General features: G+C 45.6%; 1 protein-coding gene across 2 annotated transcripts in view; it reads left to right on the forward strand.

Moving 5' to 3' along the window:
- The window catches only part of PRKDC (protein kinase, DNA-activated, catalytic subunit), a 2754228-nt gene that overhangs the window by 212255 nt on the left and 2515855 nt on the right, over positions 1–26118 (forward strand). For both annotated transcript variants that reach the window (XM_085605657.1, XM_085605658.1), the window contains exons 13-14: positions 12049–12217; positions 18146–18189. In XM_085605657.1, coding sequence (XP_085461783.1) covers positions 12049–12217; positions 18146–18189 — 213 coding nt within the window. The remainder of the gene's footprint in view (positions 1–12048; positions 12218–18145; positions 18190–26118) is intronic.

The following is a 26118-nucleotide window of genomic DNA, read 5'->3' on the forward strand; positions in this document are numbered from 1 at the left end:
AAATGAAAATCTGGCAGAAGTGAATAAATACATCGGGCCAGTGGCGGCTCCTCGTGGGAGTGCTGTGAGGCGGGTAGGGGCAGGGTTGGGGGTAGTAAACACCCCGGCTTATGGCTGAACGGAGTTAAGTAAATAAATAAAACAGATTACATTGCGCGCGCTGCATCGCCGATTGTTATAAAAGTCTGTTTTCCCTCCAGTGTACATGCACTGTTTCATCCATTGTGTCGGCTGTGCAGATTTCAGATTGGGCAGTGATAAGGATCTGAACCCCAGTGTTGAAACTCTACCCTTTCTACCAGATTACCCCGGATGTTTTTTTTATTTTGTTGAACCCTATTAGCTGGCTACATAATTTTTTGCCCTTTCTAACCAGTGTTAAAAGGCTTGTGTTCCACCTTTCAACCTGTTAAAATTCATGTACAGCCGATTGGCAAATTTAACTTACCTATACATTCCTAGTACTGGTACTAAGGTATAAGCTGGACCTATACATTAAATGTCAAACCTCCTGGTCAGGGACCTGCACTCTCCCCCTGCAGCTCCGCTAGTAAGTGCCGCTGCCCTCACTGTTGTCACGCTCTGTTCTGCCAGGGGTTCAAAGCCCGCACTGTGGCTGCATTTCTGATCGATATTGTTTTTAATTTACTTTTTGTATTGGCTGTGCCCCTTTTGTTGCATTGACTGTTCCTGTGTAATTATTTGGTTTTCCTCCGTATTTTGTCTTGTTTCCTTTTCTTTTCACGCCCGTTCCTTCCCGCCGCTGCGGCCCCTCCCCCTGCGGATTCCCCGCCCTCGCCTCCCAGCTACAAGTCCCTCCCCCCTCCCCTACTTAATGGTAGCCACGCAGTGGACACGTGCATTGGGCACACCGCTGGCGCTCTCGAAGGCAAGCCTGTCTGCGCCCGTCCCCGGCTGCGCTCAGTACCACGAACCCTGGATCTCTGACCATCCACCGCTACGACTCAACCACCCTCCTCGCACTCAACCCCGTAAGGAACAACAACTGCCAGCTTTCCATGCCGAGCACCACCCACTGACAGTTCTCATGCAGTCACTGCCGCCAAACTTTCACCACCGCTGGACCCCCACAACCACCACCCCTGCACCGAACGCTGACAGTCCTGAAGTGCATCCTCCCCAACGTAGTCTTCCTGCACAGACACGCTGTCGAGACCGGCGACCTCCTCGACACCCTCTCACCAGACGTCGCCTTCTTTACAGAAACCTGGACCAACGCCTCCTCCGCCCTCAACATCGCCACCGCCATCCCCGACGGATGCAAGATCCAGAGGAAGGACCAGCCCAACTGCCCGGGAAGAGGATTCGCCATCGCATACGAGCTCTCTCCACCTCCACCACAAGTGACCCCCCTCTCCACCACCGAACCCCCTCAATTTCCAGATCCATACCACCACTAGAACCATGCTACGCGGCACCCTCGCCTACAGACCCCCCGGAACTTGTGCCCGGTTTGCCACTACCATTGCCGGCCTCATCGCACCTCACGCCATCTCCTCCATGGACTACATTCTCATCAGAGACCTGAATTTCCACCTCAACAACCCCAGTGACCCCAACTCCACCACCCTCCTGGACAGCCTTGCCGGCATCGTACTGAAACAGCTCGTCACCACGCCTACCCACAAGGCAGGACATACCCTCAACCCCATCTTCGCAGAAGGGAACAACACCCACTTCAGCGACTCCACACAACCTCCATGGATGGACCACCACTGCGTACACTTCCATGTCGACAAACCCACGCTGCCCATACCTGTACCACGCCCTTCATGAAGGAACTGGAGCAAAGTCACTGAGGAGGAGCTCAACTCCACCCTCAAAGGCAACACCCCCACCATCTCGACCGCTCCAACCTCACACCCAAAGAACTCCACAGATGGATCTCCAGCTGCGCAGACGAGCTCGCACCCCTACGTAACTCCAACAGACAGTGCCCCAGAAAGGCCACCTGGTTCACCACCGACCTCCTCGGGAAGAACTGGAGGCAAAACGCTAGAAGACCGTACCACCTACAAAGACGCCATGACAGAATACCACCAACGCATCAGATCCACCAAAACGACCTTCATCCAGCACAAGATCCTCGCCAACTCCAGCAACTCCAAGGAACTCTTCAGCATCATCCAGGAATTCACCAAACCCCCCAGCAAAACCACGGACATCACCCCTCCCAGGACCTCTGCACCAAGCTCGGATCCTACTTCCATCTGAAAATCAAGGGCCTCTACGACCATTTCAACGACCAGACACCCGACCCAGAAACAATTCCCCACGCCAGCAACACCAGCCAGACCACCATCTCCTCCTGGACCCCAGTCACCACTGAAAACACTACTTCAACCATGAAAGGCATCCATCAGGAGCCCCCACGGACCCCTGCCCACCACACATCTTCCACCAAGCAGCCACCGCCATCGCTCCAGAACTACGACGCACCATCAATGCCACCTTCAAGACTGGCATCTTCCCCAATGACTGGAAATGCGCAGAAGTTAGACCCCTGCTCAAGAAGCCGTCAGCAGATCCCACGAACCTCAAGAACTACCGACACATCTCCCTACTCCCTTTCGCGGCCAAAGTCACAGAGAAGACCGTCAACGTCCAGCTAAAAATTTAAGAAAACTCCATCCTCGACCCCTCCCAAACCGGATTCTGCAGCAACAACAGCACCGACACCGCCCTACTTGCCGCCTCAGATGACATCCGCACCCTCCTCGACCAAGGACACACCGCGGCCCTGATCCTCCTCGACCTCTCTGTAGCGTTCAAAACCGTCTCCCACCGCACACTCCCCTCCAGACTCCACGATGCCGGCATACAAGGTACTGCCCTTGACTAGATCGGCTCCTTCCTCACCGGCAGAACCCAACGAATCAGAATGCCACCCTTCCTCTCTCAACACACGAAAAAATTAACTGCGGAGTACCCCAAGGATCGTCGTTCAGCCCCACACTCTTCAACATCTACATGGCTCCCCTTTCCACCATCGTCAGCCAGCACGGACTAAGCATCATATCCTATGCCGACAACACCCAGCTCATCCTCTCCCTCACCAAGGACCCCATCATCACCAGACTCAGTTTTCAGGAAGGTATGAAGGACGTTGCATCCTGGATGAGCAGCAGCAGCCTGGAACTCAACTCTGAGAAGACCGAGGTCCTCGTCCTCTGACCCTCCCCCTCGGCATGGGGCAACATCTGGTAGCCCACCGCCCTCGTAAGCCCTCCCACCCCCACAGACCATGCCCAAAACCTCGGCATCGTACTCTACTCCTGCCTCTCCATGACCTGACAGGTCAACGCAGTCGCCTCCAGCTGCTTCAACACCCTCCGCTTCCTCCAAAAGACCTTCAAATAGATCCCCCCCTGAATCAAGAAAGACCGTCACCCACGCACTCATAACCAGCAGACTGGACTACGGAAACGCCCTCTACGCTGGGATCAACAAGTCTCTGCTCCACAAACTCCAGACCATACAGAACACCACTGCCAGACTGGTCCTCGTCATCCCTCGACATGAACACATCACCCAACACCTGCTGAACCTCCACTGGCTCCCCGTCGAGAAGAGTTACCTTCAAGATACCCACCCATGCCTACAAATGCCTCGACGACACCGGATCCCAATACCTCAACAAAAGAATTTCCTTCCACGTACCTAAGAGAAGCCTCCGATCCACTGCCCTTGCCAAAACCCTGCACATCCGCGGAACCAGAACAGGTGAAAGAACTTTCTCCTACATAGCGACAAACTTGTAACTAGCTCCTGATTGACATCAGACGTGCCCCCTACCTGAACATCTTCAGGGCGGCACTCAAGACCTGGCTCCTTGACTGAGGAGAGCTGCTTCCCCCCCTCCCCCCAACGCCTTGAGACCGTCACGGGTGAGTAGCTCACTTACAATTCCCTGATTGATTGATTGATTTATTGATTGATTGATTGAAATGCCACAAGCCGATTGCAGCTCCCATTCTGCCATCCACCACAGTGACAATATAAACATGACTACAGGCCTGCCACCACTTGCCTGGATGTGCAGGTTCTAATAGCATTTTCTACCTGTCAAAATAGCCCCCTTTTAATGGGCTTAAACAGGCTTAAACCTTCTCTTTAAATATTTATTAGTCATCCCTAAGTAGTCCTTGTGGCCCATGAGGCAAGGCGCATGGTATTTAAAAGTAGGACATGTAGAAGTTTAATGCTACATAACCACTTACAGTAACTAGCTCCTCAAAGCTATTTTCACTGTAGCAAGGTTGGGTGTTCCATTGATAAGTTCTGGGATACAATGCTAAATACTAATAATGTATCTTAGGAATGGGACTAGCTAGAAAAATTATTAAACAACTATATATATATATTTATTAAAAATCCAATTCAGTTGTGAAGTCCTATTCTTTTCGAAATTTTATGGAAAAGTCACCTTTAGAAAGTTAACTTGGCCCTTCCCAGAGACACTTGAAGCTAAATCTGCCATTTGCTCTCCACCTTCTGCCAGCCAGTAATTAGCATTTGAATAGTCGTGAATGAGGTGTGAATTGATAAGTTGAAAGCTAGTAGTAGATGTCCTGATTAAACATACTTATTGGTGAAATAAATTAGAGTCCTTATGTACGGCAATACTTTGAGATTAGAGATGAATTATCTATTCATGACAACCTAATTTTCGGAGACAACCACCTTGTAGTTCCCAAAGATTTTAGCTGAAGAATTGTTGATGTTGTTCATGAAGGACATTTGGGTATATGTGAAACTAATGAAGGCATATGTGAAGATTCTTGGGGGCCTGGGCTAGATGTACAGGTAAAGCCTACTATAAGAGCATATGGTGAATGCGAAAAGTGGTAGGACGCATGTACCTCCCTTGGAGTGCAGATATATAGCTGATGGCCAATGGGACCGCTGAGGGAAGAAATAGCCACACATTATCATCTGGTAATAGCCGATTTATTCTCTAGGTCTGTGCTAGAGACCACTTCAGCTTCTGTAATCAACTGTTTGGAGAATGTATTTCGAAGAGCGGGTTTCCTCAAACTAGTGCCTATGGAAACTGGGGTACATATCTGCTCCATATAATTTGAAGATTTCTGAATGTGGTATCGGTATAAACAATGTTTTTGTACCATCCAGAAACCAATGGGATGGGGGAACATTTAAATGGAACCCTAAGAGATGGAATACAGTTGGTCAAAGTTAGTAAGCTGGACTTAAAAAAAGTTTTGATAGCATAGTGATTGTCCCTGTGCTCTACAACAAGAAAACCCTTTTTTGACCTTTTTTTTTCTGAGTGGAAGAAGACATTCTAAGTTGACTTCGGGATGGATGTCCTGGAGAAAAGGATGGCTCAAAGTATCAGTTGAGGATGGGTGGAGATCTAAGGAATAAGAAAAAATGACAAAGTAGGAAAATGTAGTTTGATGAAAAAAATAAAAGTTGTGGACAGGATTGGGGCTGCAGTTGGTGATTTTCTAAAATAAAAAATAAAATAAAAAAAAGAGCACCAGTTGTTACCAAGGAGTTGTATTAAGAACCAAGAATGCAGTTGAAACTAGCAATGGCTGAATTTGGAATCTAAACTGGGTCCCCATCTGTAATAGTAATCAGAATGACAAGAAACTGCACTACAGGTCTGCTGGTGTGTTTCATATGACACTTTTGGCACACTTCAAAGAGACCTCCTGTGTCACAGGCAAATGTGAGCTGACGCTTGCGCAGGGCACTTCTTTTGACCCTTTTCAGCCAGTTGGGCCCCAATCACAGTGGGCCGCTTTTTGACATTACTGGGTCACAGCCTGTTTGACAGGTCGGCTGAGCTTACTTAACAAATGTGGGATGCACTTCGAAGGATGAAGGCAAGATGTCAAAACCGTTCCTTTATATCCAATGTTTGGTTGCTGAAAACTCAGCTTTTTTCTACCAGACTTCTGTCTCTTAGGTTGTTGTGGGTAGAGGGAATTCCACAAACTGGAGTATGGTGTTAGATATGGGAGCACACTAGGATTAACTTAGTACACTACTCCTTGGAGTACAAGTTCAATGTGGCTGATGGCTAAGGCCATCTTGAAAATGACCCAAATGGGTAGGGTTAGCCCCCTAGAAACTTTACTCTATTGGTTAGGGCATCCCATGGGGTCATTTCTATCCACTAGCTCAGGCCAGTCATAAATGTGTTCTCTAGGCACCCACTTCAGAAAGCTTCTGAGGCCTTACAAGAGCTAAGAAGACTGGGTATGCTCTTCCTCTTATACCCAGGACAAAGAAGTGGACCCCAAGGATACTGACCTCCTGTTAAAGCTGCAAGGAAACTACAAGCTACAAGACGTATTTTCCTGCAGCTGCCCAGCTGCTTGTAAGTCTCTATGTGCCTCCCCTGAGGACCTGGGGCTTTAGAAGTGTACTCCTGTGATGAATTGAGACTTAAAGGACTAAAGTTAAAAGGCAACGTTTTTCACTATGACCAGCCTAATTAGTGTATCCAACCTGCGATTCCTCACGTCCAGCGTCAAAATGCGCACTTTGTGCTTCTTGGCGCTATTCCTAATTAAAACTTTAATAATTCATATCTCTGGTTCCCCTTATTAGATTTTTGTAATTTTGGTGTCATTCAGTTTGTAAATGATACTCTTTTTTTCTAAATTATTTTGAGATTTTTACTGTTTTGCATTTCGATTTTATTTTAGTGTTAGTACTGCATAAATACATTTCTTGTAAGTTAAGCCTGTCTGCTCCCAGCTACCACGGATTTGAGCTAGGGTTTATTAAGAGATTTGAGCAGTTAACCATGACAAGGATTGTGAATATTACTTGAGGTGGGCACTTACCCTAGCCCCCCCACCACCACTAATAATCCAATTTCTTACAACCAGAAAGCGAATTCGCTGTCTGAATATGCCTTCTTTAAACTGTCACGTGCTGACAGTGATGCATGGTAGGACGTTTGCAGACATAAATTCCATTGTTTTCTTGTATATGAAAGTGAGTGTATTTAAAAAAAAAATCTTTTGCAAGCCATTGTCTGTAGAAGTAAGTGGCGGGTGTACCAAAGCCCCAAACACCCTGGACTTCCTAGCCTGCTCGCTTTTGAAAATATCTTTTATAGGGTTCGCTCGGTGCCAGGAATTTACGAGTACGAATATCACAGCCTTCTGTCATTGCAAAAGTCTACATTTTTCTAGCTTTACTGACTCTCTTGACATACTTGTGGTTTTGGGTTTTTCTATTCCATACTGTGGGCCCTAAACGCACACATGGGCACTGTCTTTATTGGGGTAAGTGTGGAAATGTGCATTGATAGGAAATCTATTTTATATATATTTGTCTATCTTTTGTAAGTCAGTATCCACAAAAATGCATAGAGAACACCAGGAACTTACTGTTTCTGGACTTCTCATTTACCGTCCCCCTGGATACGCAAAACTTTGGTCATCGTCTTTGCCAGATTTAATTGCCCCCCTTATTTTACACGCCACAAATTTTTTGATTTTGGGCGATCTTAACCATCATTTGGAAGACCCAACGAATTTAGATAATACTACTCTCCTAGCCAACCTGGAAGCCCTCGGTTTATCTCTTCATAACAAGGGACCTACACATCAAGCAGGGCATCTATTAGATCCAATTATTTCGAATTTTTCCTTTGTATGCAATCACCCAGCTTTGCCTTTAAGTTGGTCCGATCACTATGCGGTCTATTTTCAACTCAAGGTTTTTAATTCTCCAGCGTCCCGGCCATTATGTGAATCAAGGAATAAGAGACCCTGGCATAAGTTGAATCTAGACACGTTAAATGATCTTCTTGAAGGGAATCTTCCAGATTCAACACTTTCACTTATTCCTTTAAATAAGGCAATATCAAACTGGTTATTTTCCTCTGTAAATATTTGTCTGCCTCCTTCGTCGAAAACTTGTTATTCCCATCGGACCCCAGTGCCATGGTTTAATGAACACTTGAAGAGTCTGAAATCACAATGCAAAGTTTTAGAAAGGAAGTGGCGGAAACTTTATGCTCCCAATTGTAAAATTGACTACAAGACTGCCCTTCACAAATACCATGCAGCTTGTAAGGCAGCAAGAGCACTGCATATTTCCAAAACTATTACTAACGCATTGAACAAACCTCAAGTTCTGTTCTCAGTGGTCAAAAAACTATCCGGGGCAAACACTCTTCCTGCACCCACTGCCCTGGATGTTACCAAATGCAACAATATTGCCAATTTTTTCACTGAAAAAGTGAAGACAATATATAGTAAATTTGTTCCTACTTTGCCTCAGGACTCAAATCTGTCTGTTATAGGTACGAGACATATGGATGCCTCCCCTAATATAGTGCAAAAGGACTCCGATTCTAACACAGTGAAAATTTCACAGTGGCCTCTCCTTAATGAAGAATCATTTAAATATTGTCTATCCAGGGTAAACTCGTGCTCCCCTCTGGACCCTTTACCAGCCAACATTCTAAAATGACTTTCCCCAACCTTATTGAGACTCTGTAGAGATCTCCTAAATACATCAATACGTGAATCACATGTTCCAATTGATTGGAAACACAAGATGGTGATTCCGTTACTGAAAAAACCCAATGCCGATCCTTCGGTTTTGGTGAATTTCCGCCCTATTTCACTTCTACCAGTATTTTCTAAAATCTTGGAAAAGCATATCAACTTTCACTTAACTACCCATATTGAAAAATCGGGATATCTGCACCCCTCCCAATCGGGTTTCAGAACGCACCACTCTACTGAAACTACCCTTTTGGGAGTAACTGAAAAATTGCGGCAATGCTTAGATCGGGGTGAGACCATGGCGCTCATTTTATTAGATCTGAGCACAGCATTTGATACCGTGTCTCACCCTATCTTGCTGAATTCTCTTCAGTTAGCAGGTGTTGAAGGTTCAGCTCTGCTTTGGCTGTCCTCTTTTCTGAGTGACCGTTCATTCCAGGTCTTTTCTTCTGGGGTTTGTTCCACCTCTCGAGCATCTGCATATGGAGTTCCTCAGGGCTCTACTTTGAGTCCACTACTTTTTAATATCTATGTGCGTCCCCTTGCTACCATCGTTGAGGACGCAGGACTCACCCTCTACTCCTATGCAGATGATACTCAAATAATCTTTTCGTTTTCCTCCTCTAAAGACAATACGATATCTTCTTTAAGGAACGGTCTACTCCAAGTTTCGAAATGGATGAATACCAACTGCCTGAAATTAAACGGGGATAAAACGGAGGTCATCATCTTGGGGAAAGATAAACATCTCTGAAATCATTCTCATTGGCCTCAAGAAATGGGTTCATTTCCTCAGCCAGTTACCCAAGCCCGTAATTTAGGCTTCATCATTGACAGCCAACTCTCTATGAGGCAACAAGCAGTAAGCACGGTGGGAACCTGTTTTTCCATATTATGATGGCTGTGGAAAATAATTGGGATACTTCCTTTCTCTACACAAAGAACCGTAGTCCAATCCCTTATAATGTCCCGATTGGATTACGAGAATATTCTCTACTTAGGCTGCAACAAGGAACCTGTTAGGAGGCTGCAAATGGTTCAAAATTCTGCAGCGCGCCTTCTTTGTCATATTGCGCGTAGAGCCTCGGTTACTCCTTTTCTGCAGGATCTTCACTGGCTCTGCATTAACAACCGCATTAAATTCAAAGCTCTTTGCCATATTTTTAAAATAAAACAAGGTGCAGCTCCAGTATATTTACGAGAACTCATCTGCCCTTACATACCACACCGCGCTCTGCGTTCCTCTACCCAGGGTAATCTAACACTTCCCAGATTTAAACTGACAAGAATGGGCGGACGCTCTTTCTCGTACCTCGGACCGAAACTTTGGAATTCCCTTCCTAACCATGTGAAGTTGGAACCCTCATATCTAAAATTCCACCGAGACATTAAGACATGGCTCTTCATTCAGCAAATGGCCTAAATTACCTAGTCTAAATTTGAGACTTATTGCGCTGGGAAACCCTACCAGGGTAGCTGTGCGCCTAATAAATAAAAAAAAAAAAACAAAAAAAAAAACTGGGGGAAATCCAGAGTTCAAAGTGGTGTTAATGATACTTACCAATACGCTCAGATTCTTGGGTACACTTAAAAATGCTTGCCTTTAATTCATTTCCAATTTTTGTGCATTTTAAAACCGATCTATTACTTAACAATTAATAGCGTTGTTGTAGTTGACAATGTGGGGTGCTAAATACACTAATTGCACCGATTATCCTACAGTGCTGTTGGCAAGTCAAAAGACCTGCACATCCAAATGAAAAGTAATTAGTAGTAGCACTCCCTAATCCAGTCACATTTGGCGCTCTGAGCCCAAAATGTAGGCAATAAGTAAATACAGTTATATTACTGACACAATTTGAACAGATCTTAAATGACTATGGTACTGTGGCTTTTCATAAATTCTCCACATTGGACGTCAATTTTTCTTCTTTATTTTTCTATAGCAAGTTCCCAGCAATAGATATAAGCCAACACGTGTTTCGTCTGTACAATAATACATATTTAGACTTTTTGAAGGCGATCACGTGGGTCAAGTCACAAGTCACTCGGGCCGTCTGGTAGTAGAACCTCAAATGTTCAAAGGAATGAAAAAGCAAAAGCGTATATAAAGTCAAGCAGTGGTGATCATGCCAATCATATATACTAAACACACCTGGTTAATTTTCAATCTCGGTTCATCAGAGTCGCACTGTCCCTGCCAAGTGAATGACGACCACAATGTAGTATGCTGTCAAGAAAGTAGCTTACAAGCCAAACATGTACATGCCTAAAAAGCACCTAGTCCGCTTTTAGCCCCACTGGTTCCTCAAAGTATCCCTGTCCACACCAAATAAAAGTGGCAAGCACACGTTGTGTCTTTAAAAAGATGAGTAGTCTATACTTGTGCTCGAATAAAATCCCACCGGGCAGCCCAACCTTGATAAGCCGGCTCCCTGTTGGACATAAAACGGAGTCAAAACTATCCTGTCTATGCAGTGTTTCACAGGAGTCACTAACTCATCTGCTTTGCATTTGCCCTCTACTATTGGCAGACCGCAGAAGATTGCTTAAGCCCCTATGGATCAAGAAGGTATCACGGACATTACCATTAGCCATCAATTTCTTATTGAACAATGAGCAGCCGCAAGTGATCACAAAACTGGTAAAATTTCTAGGGTGCGTGGAGAAGCAACTCAAATCAAGCTCCGAGAAATCAAAAAAGAAGGGTTGGATCAGTGAATACTAGCAGTGCTAAAAACAAACAGCTTTAGTCTGACGGACTGTACTGCATCTCCCTTTTCTTAATCAAGTTGTTAGCCATTTATTGAAAAAGTTTATGAATCCATTTTTACCTGTGAGAAACACAGAGGTTGAATTATGAATTGTCCACTGAATGCCAAGGCAGGCACTGGCACATTCATGGGGGGCATATGGCCACAGTACTAGGTACACTCATAAGACGACATTTCCTCTTCCAGGCACAGGCAGGGGGAGGTATTCCAGCTCGGTTCCAGGTTCTAACTCCCCCCCCGTGCGGTTAAAAAGGCAGTTTACCATGGTCCACTAAATCGCTCCAGCAACTCAAGGTTACTACCCATGCAAGGTGGGCTATGGACTTCCTCGCAAGACCGGACTCTGAACGTTGATTACCACCCTGGTACAATTCAAATGGTAGTGTCATACATGAATGTCAAACGTAAGATTACTTGTAAAGACAATATCGTTACATGATCAGCAATATATGATTATAGTTCGCTTACAGCAGCTCTTTTAACACTGTTTATTATTGTTACTGTCACACTAAAATTGAAAAACAATAAAAAAGTTTTTTAATGAATTGTCCACAGAATGACTGAGAACTGAAAAAAATGTGATGGCTATTATTCTGATTTTATTTGTAATTTTAGGCACTTTGACAGACTTTATTGTCTAAATAAAGTATGAAACTTTATGCAGATGTGGAAAATAACTAGCAAATAAATGATGGTTGTTACTTGCTAATCGTTTGGGCGCATTCCAAATCCTTTCTTTTCCATTTCAGATCCCTGAAGTGTATACTCCGGTTCTTGAACGCCTGCTGGTTGTACAGATTGATAGTTTCTCACAATATAGCCCAAAAATGCAGTCCCTTTGTTGTAGAGCTATCGTCAAGGTTTTTCTAGCAATGGCAGGGAAGGGGCCGGTTCTATGGAGTTTCATCAGCACTGTCGGTGAGTATAAGGAGTTAATAACCGTTTTGGATGGAAAAGGTGTTTGCATTGTTAGCTCTTCCAGCAAGTTTGAAAGAATTGATAAAGTTAGACACATAATCCAAAAGAAGTGTTTACATTTTTTGCTATTTATAACTGGATTGAAAGCAAGAATTTTGCCATTGACATTTTTGCAGGTATACGTGTAATATTTATTGATTTACAGGCATCGATCACATTCATTAAGCAGGTCATATAATATCTTTATTTGCACAATGAGCGAATAATGAGGCACAGCTCAGGGCGATCATAGCCCCTAGGATATTGCAACTGTCCCACCCCCCATAGAATATGTATTATTAATTTCAATGTTGGGGCCCTCTCCAGTACAGAGCACGCATTTTCAAAAATGACATTATTGAAGTGCAAAATGTAACCTAAAAGGTTCCCATATTTACACTGAATGTTCTGTGTTAATGGGATTGACACATAGTCCTTCAGCCGAGCTGCTTAACAGTTAGGCCACTATTTATTAGGTCTGGTAACATGAAGCTTCCGCTTTTGGATGATGCTTTCAGCCTTTCACTTTAATGTGTTTTTCAGGTTTTGACTTTTTCATGTTTTCTTTTCATAATTTACCATTGGTTGGAGGGACTGACCATCAAGGCAGTGGCATTTCGTGGATGTTTAGTTTCTCATTTATAATCCCATTAGATTTTGTTGATGAGGCATCGAGTAGTTATTTTAAGTGCAGATGAGATTTGATATCTAGCATGTAATTTAGAGCTATTTTGAGTCTTTGATGGCTTTTTAGGTCTCGCATAGGCAGCGCATGCGCTGCCTCTCCGAGGCATTAAGTAATAAGTATGGTGGGTGAAAGTCCGCCTATTGCCCGGTTCTTTCTCCTGCAGCTTGCGATTTGTTGAATGCTAGCACAGCTCCTGTTAGCTGGCTTTTTACTGGCTCTCGATCTGTAACTGACTTCCGTGTAGTCCGGAAGCAGCGGCGCCTAACTACTGTTTTTGTTCGCCAGATCGGACTCTTTTTTTGTCTCGGCATTCTTGCCTGATGTAAACATGGCAGCGCCTCAAGGCGCATGCGCAAGGCTGCAGCAGGAGCCGATGTGCGCGAGGGGCAAAGTTTCTACCTTTTGCAACATGGCTGCTTCATCGTCGTTTTAAGACTTGTGCCCTGCCTAAAAGTAACTAAACGAAAACCGTTTCAATACGGCAGCGAGGTGGGTTTCATTACACATGGTTAAATAAACCACTAATTTATAACAATATTGCCGCATTCATTCCCGACGCCGATCAGATTTAGTACGTGACCTCTCTGAATAACATGACAGCAAAGAAGGACGTGACGTTGAGAAGAACACACTTCCTGTTAGTCGAAACCCGGAAGCAGTTGCCTGATGCTAGCAGTGGCACAGTCGTAGAGTAAGACAAATCCGCTATGGAGCCCCGAGCGCTGCTGATACAGGAAGCACCAGGTCACCATTGCATCCGCAGCTCTGACTCGCCCCTGCGGCATGAGGTCCCGGATCCCTTCCCAGGGAGCGAAGAGGGCAAGATGAACATAATTACCCCTGGAACAAATTGCCTGCCAACATCAAACAGGTAGCCGCTATGCATAACCTCCTCCTGTTAGATAATAAGAAATCTTTTCTGCCTTTCATACTAGATGCACTCACATCATTGGAGCCATGAAGGTTGTGTTTTTTAAGGGGCTCTGTTGATCCTAAACAAGGGGCGGAGGGGGGAGTTGAGGGAATTTACCCAGTCCCAATAAAATATGCGGACTTTGTTGTGGTGCCAAAACGAGCGCATGTTCATCAGTGCGGCAGTCCTTGTGCTTTGCTCTCTGCGCATCAACATGCTGGTAGGTGATGATCACGACTGCTTAATTTTAGTTCCAGCTGGGCCCATACATATATGCCTTAATTAAGCGTCATCAGTACTCCTTTTGTTCGAGTCTGTCCAGCCGGGCTGTTAGATGGAGATATAACACCTTAATTCCAGGAAACAAAGTCAACCAGCTTGTCATTTCACAGGTACGCAAGAGATAAACTATTATTTAGGGAGAGTTGTCTTGAGTTGTCTAAACTTTGTATGAAAGAGATATGTATGCACTGTAAGAACGTCAGAAAACCACATATATAGAACGCACTGATATGCCTTTATAACTGCCCAAATGAAGTTTTTTTTAGGAACTTTTGAATAAGAAAACATTGAGGAATAACAGTAAGGGTCTAAACTCTTGCCTTGGTGTTTGCATGTAGCTCCTTGAAACCAGTTAATAACTCAGTAAAGTATGTTAAAGGGATTATAACATTTGCATAATTCCAGGATGACTAGACTGCATGCAAATCTCTCCACAATTACATTGGACTTCTAAATTATTTTACCACTCTTCTGCTGCTTAACTTCCTGGGTATACAAATAGCTCTCCTGCAGATGCTTTAACCCTGTATGCTATTTTAAAATCCACCGTGTTTGCAATAATTAAGTAAGCGTAAGCTGATTTACTATCTCATTTGCCCTTGTTACTAATTTATTTGCGGCAGTGTTATGAAAAAAATAATGTATACGTTAAAAGTCTGATTCCAACGCTCGTGACTCCACGCACTCTATATTGCCAGCCCTTAGGCTCCATTTGTTCGTTCCTGCAGTAGATTTTTACCAGTTGCAACCCTGAGGCATGTGGGCCGGTGCATATGGATGGCATCTTCAAGGGGTGGTAATTATCAACACTTAGTAGCCATATTGGATTGGTTACTTCATCTGTCATTGTTCTTATATTGGTGCACCTTACCATAATAATGTATTGCCTTCATTTGAAAAGGAAGCGAGGCAACAGCGCAGTGGTGCTGAAACAATTTTCCTACTGCGGTTGCTGCCATCAACGTCACCTCAATAGAGATATGTTGTCTGCAAAATATGACAATTACCTAAAGAGTGAGTGTACAAAACGGGACAAATAAATTCTATGGAAGTGTGGTTTGGTGGTGTAGGATCCAGTGGTGTACTTTGGATGGCATTTTCAGAAAAGTACATTGTAAGTCCTCTAGAGAGTGCTGCAGCTGCTTCTGTGGTCCCAGTAGTAATTCCTCATTCTAAGTTCTTTAGACAGCGCTGCAGGTGCTTTTCTGGTCAAAGTGGTAATTCCTCATTCTAAGTCATCTAGGCAGTGCTGCAGCTGTTTCTCTGTTCATACATCCACTACTCCCCAAACCAAAACACATGGGTAAAAGACATTGCCATTTACAGCGCCAATAGCTTTAACTCTAACAAGTATTTGCAATGCAATAGGTCTCGCATTTGCGAGAGTTTGAGCTATTGGCATTGAAAATGACAATGCTTTTTATTTATGTGTTTCTCATAAGCAGAGACTCTACGTACAAAGTGTGTATTTACGCACCGCTTGCAGGTTTTCAAAAGACATAAATAAAAAGCATTGTCATTTACAATGCCAATAGCTCAAACTCTTGCAAATGCGAGACCTATTGCATTGTAAATGCTTGTTTGGTTTGGGAATGCTTTCTATTTAAATGCTTTATTCTGCCACAAGGGGTGCGCTGTTTACCACTCGTCTAATGGCACTTCATTGATTTACTTTACTGTTATAGTAACATGTTAGATTTACAGCTTTTTCTGTTCACAAAGTAAAGATGTGCATGCACACAGGCTTCCTTAAAGATCCAATGAAAATACTGGCCTTTCTCCAAAGTATCTTTTATGCAATATTTTGCTGTGTATGTCTTTTATGTTCACCGCTTGAGGGTACACCTGCTGATCAGAGGAGCCCATTATCATTATTAGGGAAAAGAATATACAAACAATTTAATTTCAATAATGAACTATTTTTTTTAATTCCCATGTTGTGATTTTTGTTATATTTCATGCCGTGAATTGTAAACAACGAGCATTAGCTATTAAAATCTTCAAATATAATTAAACATCTCTCCTATAAACATAAGTGTATTTCTTTTGTTTATAATATTTTTGCTTCTTCTTAACAATGCTATGATTTCTTAGCTAGAGATGCATTAATTGCTTATATATGGCTAACTTTAAATATCGGACAAAAAATTAGTTTGTGTCCTGATCTTGAATATGATAAATATTCAATACTAAAAGTGAATCTACAGGAAGGGGCACATACATTGTAAACAATTCCATAAATAATGCAACATTTCTTTCCATACTGCAAACATGAGGTAATACAGTTTTGAATAAAACGTATTGTTGTACTTCTTTGAAATATAAATCGGGGAATATGTTTGATGTCTTACAAATGCTATCTTTAAGGAGTGTTTTCTATGGCACAAGCATTAAAAACGTAACAGTTGGTATTCTCCACTGCTGATTACTAAAAAGAATATTTGGACACAGTCGTTTACATACGGCACTTTTTCTCTTTTGGTAGGTGCTTACCAATAACGATGCATGCTGAAACAGATATTGGCAAACAGATTAAATATGCCAATAATTACTCTTCACATTCTTATGGAGACTCTCTTAATTCCGGGAGCAACTTTCGAAAAGGTTCATTGCAGTGCTCACATGCTTGAGTTAGGATGCCAAAGCAAGCCAATGGCTTTCAGTTGCTGTAAATAATCATCTCCCTAAGAAAGACATTGTCTTTCATTCTTTATTTACTTTAAAGACTAGCGTGTATCTTGCTAATCTTCAAGACTTAAGGCGGCCCTCTATTGGAAGAACTATCTAGGTTCCTTCAATTAGAAATATTTATTCAAGCGCTGTAATGGAAGCATTTTTCCATTCTCAAGCCAGGGTGGAGCCCCATTAATTGAAGATATCTTACTAGCCCGTTGTGAGCCCTGAGCATAATTTGGGTTTGCAGAACGGATTCCTTTTTCTAATGTTGGATTGGGCATGTTGTTAATGGTTCCAAAATAGGGGATCAAAGAAGGGGCCTGTTCGTTCATTTATATATTTACAATATTAATTTACAAGTCGATTTATTTATTTCTTTTTCTTCAGAAGCATCTCCTTCCAATACGGACTGTTATATTAAGGAATGTGAAAATTTAGAATTTTCAGTAGTCCTGTCTGTGTAAGGGTAAAGATTGTTGACAGGGACTCAAGTAGCTTTGTTTCAGCAGTGAACACCAGATGGCTGCACGATGAAGCTGCTGCATGCTACCTTGTTTTCTGGGGGTTTTAATTTAAGCGAAAACCTGCCAAAATTATGTGAAAATCCTGTGAGGGAACAAGAGAAGGTCTGGAGCATACCTGATAGCATCTTCAACCAAATAAAAGGCACTGTTTGGTATAAGTTTTGGCTTCACCAGTTTGCTCTATCAACTAGGATTTGTTTTGTAAATTAGTTTTTGTTTAGAGTTGTTTTTTCCACGAGCCTACTGAGTTTTTATCTTTCTGTTGTCTTAGTTCGTTCTATTTAGCTTCCACCTGAATTTGCAGCTCCCATTCAGTTTTTCAGTCTTTGTAGAGTCCTAGGGTAAAGTGTGTTTGTGTCCTTCTCTTATTTTGTAAACATGAATGTGTCCACCATGTTTTTCATGGATTCCTTGCATAGCTGAAGTGGAGCATTTACCTATTTTAACATTATTATCACTCGTGGTGTGATGCATGCCATATCTGAAATACATTCTGTAGATCTTTCCTCATCCTTGCACCAATGGACAGAGGGTTGTGGTGAACAGCAGTGAACTGCTTACTGGACTGACCTATATATTTATCTGGAAACCTAAACATGAAGTTATTTGAAAAAAGACAAATGCCAATTTCACCTTTTCCAGTTAGATTGTTAAAATTGCAAATGCTCTAATGTCCATATTTCTGTTCTGCTTGATACTTAATAAAAAGCAACATTAAAAAAAAAAAAAACTAAAATGCCATTTAAAATATTGCAAATGCATAATTGGCCCTTCTGCTAAGATTTTTTTTTTTTCTTTTGTTTCAGTGCATCAAGGTTTGATCCGAGTCTGCTCCAAGCCTATTAGTCCGGTAAGAAAAACAAAGTTGTTGGTAATAGGCAGTGCCACTGGAATTATGCAGGCTAAAGTAACAAAGGATGTGGCCGGTTTGACCAAATTATGTGCAAAAAAGGCAAATTATGGGGCATAGCGCGGCCCATTCTGTTGAATCATTATTTCACTATTTTATCATTTAACACATTGATACTGCTTGGCCAAAAGTTTCACCCATTCGTATCAGTTTAACACCTGAGCACAACTGAAAAGGAAACAAGTTGACTTTTGTGGGTTTGCCACTGCTGCACCTTGTGTGGGTTTTTGGTAACTCCAGTCTGATCCAATTGAGCTAGAACACTTTTTCTTTTTCTGAAAATTGTGGAGAATATGGCGGACTGTGTGGCAAGTGCAATAAATCATAATTATGTTGGAAACAGAGCAGCTGCAGAATAGATAGATTTCCTGTCATTGACTTAAATTGTATTTTGCCAGACGTATTCTTTTATTTATAAATACTTGTTTTTCCTTCTGAAATGGGAATCTCGCGTTTGGGAAATACATTTATCCTTATCGAATTAAGAAAGGCCAGAGGCATAGTTCCCCATTGTGGCTCTACCACCGATTTGATTTTATCATGGTTTTAAGTGATACACGTATTTAATTAAGATTCCAAGTAGGGCCTTTATTTCCTCCTGTCCGTGTTAAACATAGGCAGCAATGTTAGCAGGAAAGTAAGCTTTCTGGGAGAGCATAGCTGCCAGTGTTTCAGATTGCTTATGTGTGACATTTTCATAATTTCAGTGTAATTATGAGTGATATTCAACGACTATGAGTGACACTTTCTCGCTAGCAAAATTCAAGCAATGAAGATGAGGGAAACCTATAAATATCAGAAATTACACCCATTTGAGTAACGAGAAACGCTAAAAATATCTTAAAACTGCTGCAAATCACCAGAAATGGAAGGGCACTAACAGGAGTCTAATAGCCGCCACGTTTTCATATTAATTATGTGCGACATTTACATGGTTTTTGTGTACTTATGAATGACATTTTGCTGACATGAGTGACACTTTCCTGCCAGTAAAACTAGTCCCAATAAAATCTAAATATCCCAAATTACCACCTTTTAAGCAATAAGCACCCATTCGAAGTAGCCCGATCCATCCCAGTGCATCCGAACACCATTAACAGCATTAGGTCTTTCAGCATCAGAAACAGCAAGCCCAACCCAGTCTTCAAACCCTACACAATTCCAGCAGGTCTACCCCTGCTCAATGCACTCTGACCCTTTACATCCTTCAGAGCCAGCCCATCCAGTTTAAAGCAATTCTAGACATTTTTGCTAAATCCACTGTGGCCCTGCCAGGTCCATTCCAGCCCCATTAACCCCCAACAGAACTAGCCTGTCCTGTCCCAGCCTGAACATTCCAGCCCTGCGCAGTTCTGTTCAAACGCCATAAATATTCACACAACCCATCCAGTTCAAGCCATTCTAGCTGCATGTACATCCACCAGAACCAGTCAATAGGGTTGCTGGGTGTTCTTTTATTGGCCGGACCAGTATATTAATGTCCCAGCATAAAAATGTTAAATCCCTTAAAGATTGTATTTTTCCCTCATATCAGCACAAATTTAAAACTGAAAACATAAGAGTAAAGTACTTATGTGTTCCATAGCTGTTTTAATGGTCTGTGGCTGATAAAGTAAACAAATGAAGCAAAGCAGTGTTAAAACTCAATTCAAACTATTTTGTATAAACCCCAGTTTATCATCTGTGGGTCTTCGAAGAATTTTACAACATCATTTACTGAGAATGGTGGCGAGGCTACTGGCCTATCCCACTCCATCTTGACCAATTTACAGTGCAACTCACCAGTGACAAGGACTGCCCCTGTCATTTATTGCCAGGATGAGAGCCACGGTGTCTTCGTCGGGCGGGGCTGAGGGCGACAGACGGTACTCTGCAGTGATGAATATTGCGGAGTGCATAACCTGCTTTGCTTCGGCCCGTAGGCGGATCCGTCGCTGCTGCAGGTTCTGAGGCCCTGGGCTGGCAGCACTTATAAACGCCTCTTTTCATACGGCCAGCAGGGACTTTCAAGGACATACGTGCTGGAATGGAGAGAGGACAGATGATGGTGCTATCGAATTGTTCGGCAAGCACACAACATGCAACACTCTAATCATGCCCAATAGACTGCAGCCCCACCAGTCAGCACCTATGGGCCCGGGAATGCTTATATTCATGTGGCTACAGCCTGCATGTAATGAAGAGGGGAAAGGGCCTTCCATGCATCTATAAGCAAAGCTTGCTGAGGGCAGCAGCAGTCAAGTGTTACTTCATACGGGCAGCATGGGCTTTCAAGGACATTCGTGCTGGATTGGAGAGAGGACAGATGATGGTGCTATCGAATTGTTCGGCAAGCACACAACATGCAACACTCTAATCATGCCCAATAGGCTGCAGCCCCACCAGTCAGCACCTATGGGCCCGGGAATGCTTATATTCATATGGCTACAGCCTGCATGTAATGAAGCGGGGAAAGGGCCTTCCATGCATCTCTAAACAAAGCTTGCTGAGGGCAGCAGCAGTCAAGTGTTATAGGACCTGCCTTTTCTGAGGCAGTTGCAGAGTTGGTGATCAGTGCGTCACAGTCAAGAAGCACACCTGGAGAGCAGGGTAGCTCCCCTCCCTAGCATAGGAGGAGGCCTCAAGTTGTGAGCCAGCATCCAAGCTCATTGTAGCTCAGAAAAGAGCATCTTTGTCACCACCGCAGCAAAGTGCACAAGTTCCTCATTAAGTCTGCATGAGGTTCAGAGGAGCAACACAGCAAGCAGCAGAGACCGCAGCTTGTCTCTTTCGAAGTCATAGAGTACTGGGATACTTGGCTGCAGCTTCTGATCTCGGAAGCCCACCATGATCAGACTCTTTAACATCAGCAGCCCAATCTACTCAGTGACGCTTACTTGCCAGCGATCTCACTCTGACTGCATTCATGAGTGCACCGACTCTCCATCAGTGACTGCGCAGGTCCGAATGATCTAGTGCGGGCCGCGCGCTGTGAGCTCAGCCGCATCTGTGGGCTCCCAGCTGTGCAAAGTACAAACTGAACTCTGCGTGCGGCCCGGGCCCTGGCTGTTGATTTAGAAAATTAAGTCACAAGACTCCGTCTCGACGTCATATCAGTGACTTTAGCCGCGGAGTGACTGAAACACATTGTAGCCAGCCCTGGCCAGAGTGCGTTGCCTGAGGTGAGCCAACCCCCAAGCCTCTAAGCCTGCCGCAGCAATGTGCGCTATCAGCTAAAACCAAATTACCAGTCAGGGTTACTTAAGCAGCGCTACGGCTGGAACGCTGAGTAGTCGCTATAATGTGTGACAATGCATTTCAGTGTGGTGATGTGGACCACCACACTTAAATGTTTTAGTCTAACGCCTGATGCGCGGTACTTGGCAGGGCTGAATACTACTGTGCTTATAGTACCCCCAGGGGCACCCCGCTGTCCCCCCTCCCCCATAATAGGTACCCAAATGACACACACAATACAGTTGGTGTTGGGTAACAATGCTGCAGGTTTATTACATAATTCCAGAATATGTAATGGGTGGGTTATCTTACGAGCGATCCAAGGGCAGGCAACCAACTGGGTCGCCCGCCCGCCTGATGAGCCTGGCAGCGTGGGAGCGATGCCCGCCGTTGCTGCCCTCCAGGTGATTCTTTCTACGATCACGTGCCGTTGGTAATTCTACTCACGCCCCCCCTCTCTGGGCGGAGCGTCGCATAGCAAGCCCTCGGTTGTTCAGGCCCACAACCGCCTGCAGGACTAGCGGGGCGCCGACACGGCTTCCGGGACCTCCCTTGAGGCTCCTCGGTTTTGGCTCCGGCACCCCCTATGGTGCCGCGCAGAGGTACCCTTTGTACCGGCCTGCTTCCAGATCGCCCTGTAACTCCGCCTGCAACGAAAAAGAAAACATTACAACGCTCAGAAAACCCCCCCCACCCAACGCCTACGCCGGGTAAGCGGTAGGGAGGGAAATGGCGAGGTGGGCGACAAAGAGGTCGCCAGGTGGTTGGGGGAAGGCTAAATAGCGTCCCCCTCACACCAGGGCCAGGAAGTGACGCGCATTGCGCGTCACTTCCGGGCAGCCCGAGGAGGGGGGCTCCGGTCTGCGTCCCCGCCCCCCCCCCCCCCCCCAGTGGGAGGGGGTGTGGAGGGGTGACCGGGGGCACTAAGGCGCCGACCGCTGATTGGCCCCCTGCGGGGGCCGCGGTCAGCGGCATAGTACCCCCAGGGGCACCCCGCTGTCCCCCCTCCCCCATAATAGGTACCCAAATGACACACACAAGACAGTTGGTGTTGGGTAACAATGCTGCAGGTTTATCACATAATTCCAGAATATGTAATGGGTGGGTTATCTTACTGGCGATCCAAGGGCAGGCAACCAACTGGGTCGCCCGCCCGCCTGATGAGCCGGGCAGCGCGGGAGCGATGCCCGCCGTTGCTGCCCTCCAGGTGATTCTTTCTACGATCACGTGCCGTTGGTAATTCTACTCACGCCCCCCCCTCTCGGGGCGGAGCGTCGCATAGCAACCCCCCGGTTGTTCAGGCCCACAACCGCCTGCAGGACTAGCGGGGCGCCGACACGGCTTCCGGGACCTCCCTTGAGGCTCCTCTGTTTTGGCTCAGGCACCCCCTATGGTGCCGCGCAGAGGTACCCTTTGTACCGGCCTGCTTCCAGATCGCCCTGTAACTCCGCCACAGCCCTGGAGGCGGCTCACCGTCGCAGCCAGGGCCCCCCACCAACCCGCTATAGTCTTACCTGCAACCTCTCCTAAGAGTTTGAAATTCTGCCACCTCATGACAGTGTGACAGCGCTAGCGGGACTCAAACCCTGTGAGATCCCTTATGTCCACAGGCCCAAGACTTACCAGTGAGCTATAGCTCCTGGTGTTGTAGATGGCCCCATCTATGTCCCCAAGGCCCAAGACGCTATCCTAACTGGATAGGGTCTGCTGAAATAGAGGACCCGTTGGGCCTGGGGAGATGTGCCACGAACTATTCGCCCCCATGCGGGCAGGTTACCCTCTTCACAATTCTGGGCCTGCCCTCTTTGGCTATGAAGGCGAAAAGGGTTTTACTTAACCTTTGGCCAGTCCCCTCTGATTGCTAAACCTGGAGCACAGGAGTGCTCCTGGCTGCCAGCGCGTGACCATGGGCAAGGGGCGACTCTTGCCCTTGCCCACCATCCCCTATTCCTTATGGGAATTATGCCCCTACAGATCCCTCAGTGATGAAACCTCCTAGGTATACCAGCTTCGGGAATCTGTCTGGCTTAAGCATTGCGCGCTGTCAGTAAAGTTCAAGCATTGAGGATTGACTAAGTCCTACTTCGCCCCTCCCATCATGCTCCTCAGTAGGAGGGTGGCGGGGGGGTGCCCCCCCCCCAACAGACCCAGAGCATCCCCAGCGGTGCCAAATCCTGCTCCGTTGAAGTAGAGATTTAGTGCACCCTGGGCGTGACAAATGTACTGTTGACATAATGTCCCCTTGTGTTTGCCCCGCTGACACCCCAGTTATTGGGACAGCAGCACCCTATGTTGGCTGGCAGCGCCCCTAGCGTGGTAAACGTGTCCGTAAACCCGGATCCCAGTCTCCCGCAGCTGCCGTACGCGACCAGTGAATCCGGTGGGGGATACCCCCAACCGCAATGGTCCTCTAGACATCCAGAAAAGGCCCTATTTTACCTGGGCCTATCTCCAAATGATGGTGGTTTCACCCAGCTGTAAGGCCAGAGGCCCACCTATGGAGCCTATTTACTTGTTATGCTACTCGGCCCCTTTATGGGTAGGCCTCAGAATTAGGGCAACGCACGTGCTCCCAGGGCACGGAGCTGCTGGAGAGCAGATGCCTGTTATCCACACCCTGATACTTTATCTGTTGCTGACAACGACGACGACACACGACCCAAGCCCCCCTTCAGCAAAAAGGTTGGAGACGAGGGACACGTGGTCACGTGTGGTCAGGATCGGACAGCGCGACCCTTGCTGTAAATAGCACTTTTATAACGCACAAACTCGACCCGAAGGTATAGCAGCGCTGTGCATGAGCACCATATTTACACCCATATTCGGGCACGGGAGTGAGATCATACGGCGATATTCACTGATTTACCCAGCGTCACACACCCAGCGCGAACTCGATCCGAAGGTATTGGCGCGCAGTTCCTGAGCACCGTACTTACATACATAATCGGGCACGGGGAGATTAAGTGATCTGCCCGGCGTCACAGCGCGACTCGCCGACGGTATATGGGGCGCAGTCCGTACGCCCCGTATCTACATACATGTTCGGGCACGGAGTGGGATCATGAGCCGCCAAAACTCGCGACCCTCGGGGGCCCAGGTGGACCAGGCCCAGCAGCACGCATGCATATCTGGGCATGGGGTGATCAGTGATTTGCCCAGCGTCACAACTACAGCGCGAACTCGATCCGAAGGTAATGGCGCTGTTCGTGAGCACCGTATATACATACATCATCGGGCACGTGGATATTAAATTATCTGCCCGGAGTCACAGCGTGACCCGCCCGAAGGTATTGGAGTGCAGTACATGAGCCCCGTATTAGCATTCCTATTCGGGCACGGTGGATTAGTGATTAGCTCAAACCGTAATGCGCGCGAAATTATTAGAGCGCCGGACACGAGCACCGACCAAATAACCCATTCGGGTGCAGGGGGTGTCGTAATGCCCGGAATCACCTGATGCGCGCGAATGTGGGCACAAGCAAATTCTTGTGAATAATACCTGCACTTGTGTCATGTGTCTGCATTATAGGAAGCCAGCCCATACATGTCGCATATTTATCTAGCGTGAACTCGACCCGAAGGTATTGGAGCAAAATCTTGTGCACAATGCCTGCACTTGTATCAAGTGTCTGCCTTATAGGAAGCCAGCAGATACATGTTGCCTATTTGTATAGCGCGAACTCGACGTCAAAGGTCTTGGAGCGCTTTACATGAGCACCGTATTTACATTACACCATGCCACCACGGGGAGCGTAAGCGATTCGTACCATATAACACGATCCCCGTGCCAAATCACGCGAACACCGCACCAGATTAACCATTGAGGTGCGGGGGGTTTAGTAATGCCTGCAATCGTTGCATATTTATATAGCGCGAACTCGACCGGAAGGTATTGGAGGCCTTTACATGAGCACCGTAATTTCATTACACCTTCAAGCAGGGGGTGCTTAAGAGAATCGTACCATATTACACGCTCCCCGTACCGGATCAAGCGAGCACCGCACCAGATTATCCATTGAGGTGCGGGGGTTTAGTAATGCCCGCAATCGCGTAATGTGAACAATGCATGCACTTGGCGAGGTGGGCGACAAAGAGGTCGCCAGGTGGGTGGGGGAAGGCTAAATAGCCTCCCCCTCACACCAGGGCCAGGAAGTGACACGCATTGCGCGTCACTTCCGGGCAGCCCGTGGGAGGGGGTGTGGAGGGGTGACCGGTGCCCCGGGGGCACTTAGGCGCCGATCGCCGATTGGCCCCCTGCGGGGGCCGCGGTCAGCAGCATTCCTGCAATTCCCGGTTTCGAGCTTCACTCTATCTGCCTCTCTCCATCACCTTGTTAAAACGCCTACATTTGCATCACTGTATACCTTCCTAGTTATTGTTTCTCAGCGAGGATGCCACAACAAGTAGTCAAGTGATTGATTCACCCGATCATCTTAATTAATGTTAGCTGAGTACTATGTCTCCTCCACAAAACTATATGGTATGTATCATTCCTCTACGGATTTTAGTTTCTTACTTTTTAATAACAGTAGATACACTTTTATTTGTCATAACATAAATTACCGTAACAAGCACATTGTTTAGTAAAATAACATTTTAGATGATTTTACATGTACATGTTTTTATTACAACCTTTTGTGATGAAGATTTTAA

The sequence above is a fragment of the Triturus cristatus genome, chromosome 5_1 (genome assembly GCF_964204655.1).
Source record: "Triturus cristatus chromosome 5_1, aTriCri1.1, whole genome shotgun sequence".
In the NCBI taxonomy this organism is placed as follows: Eukaryota; Metazoa; Chordata; class Amphibia; order Caudata; family Salamandridae; genus Triturus; species Triturus cristatus.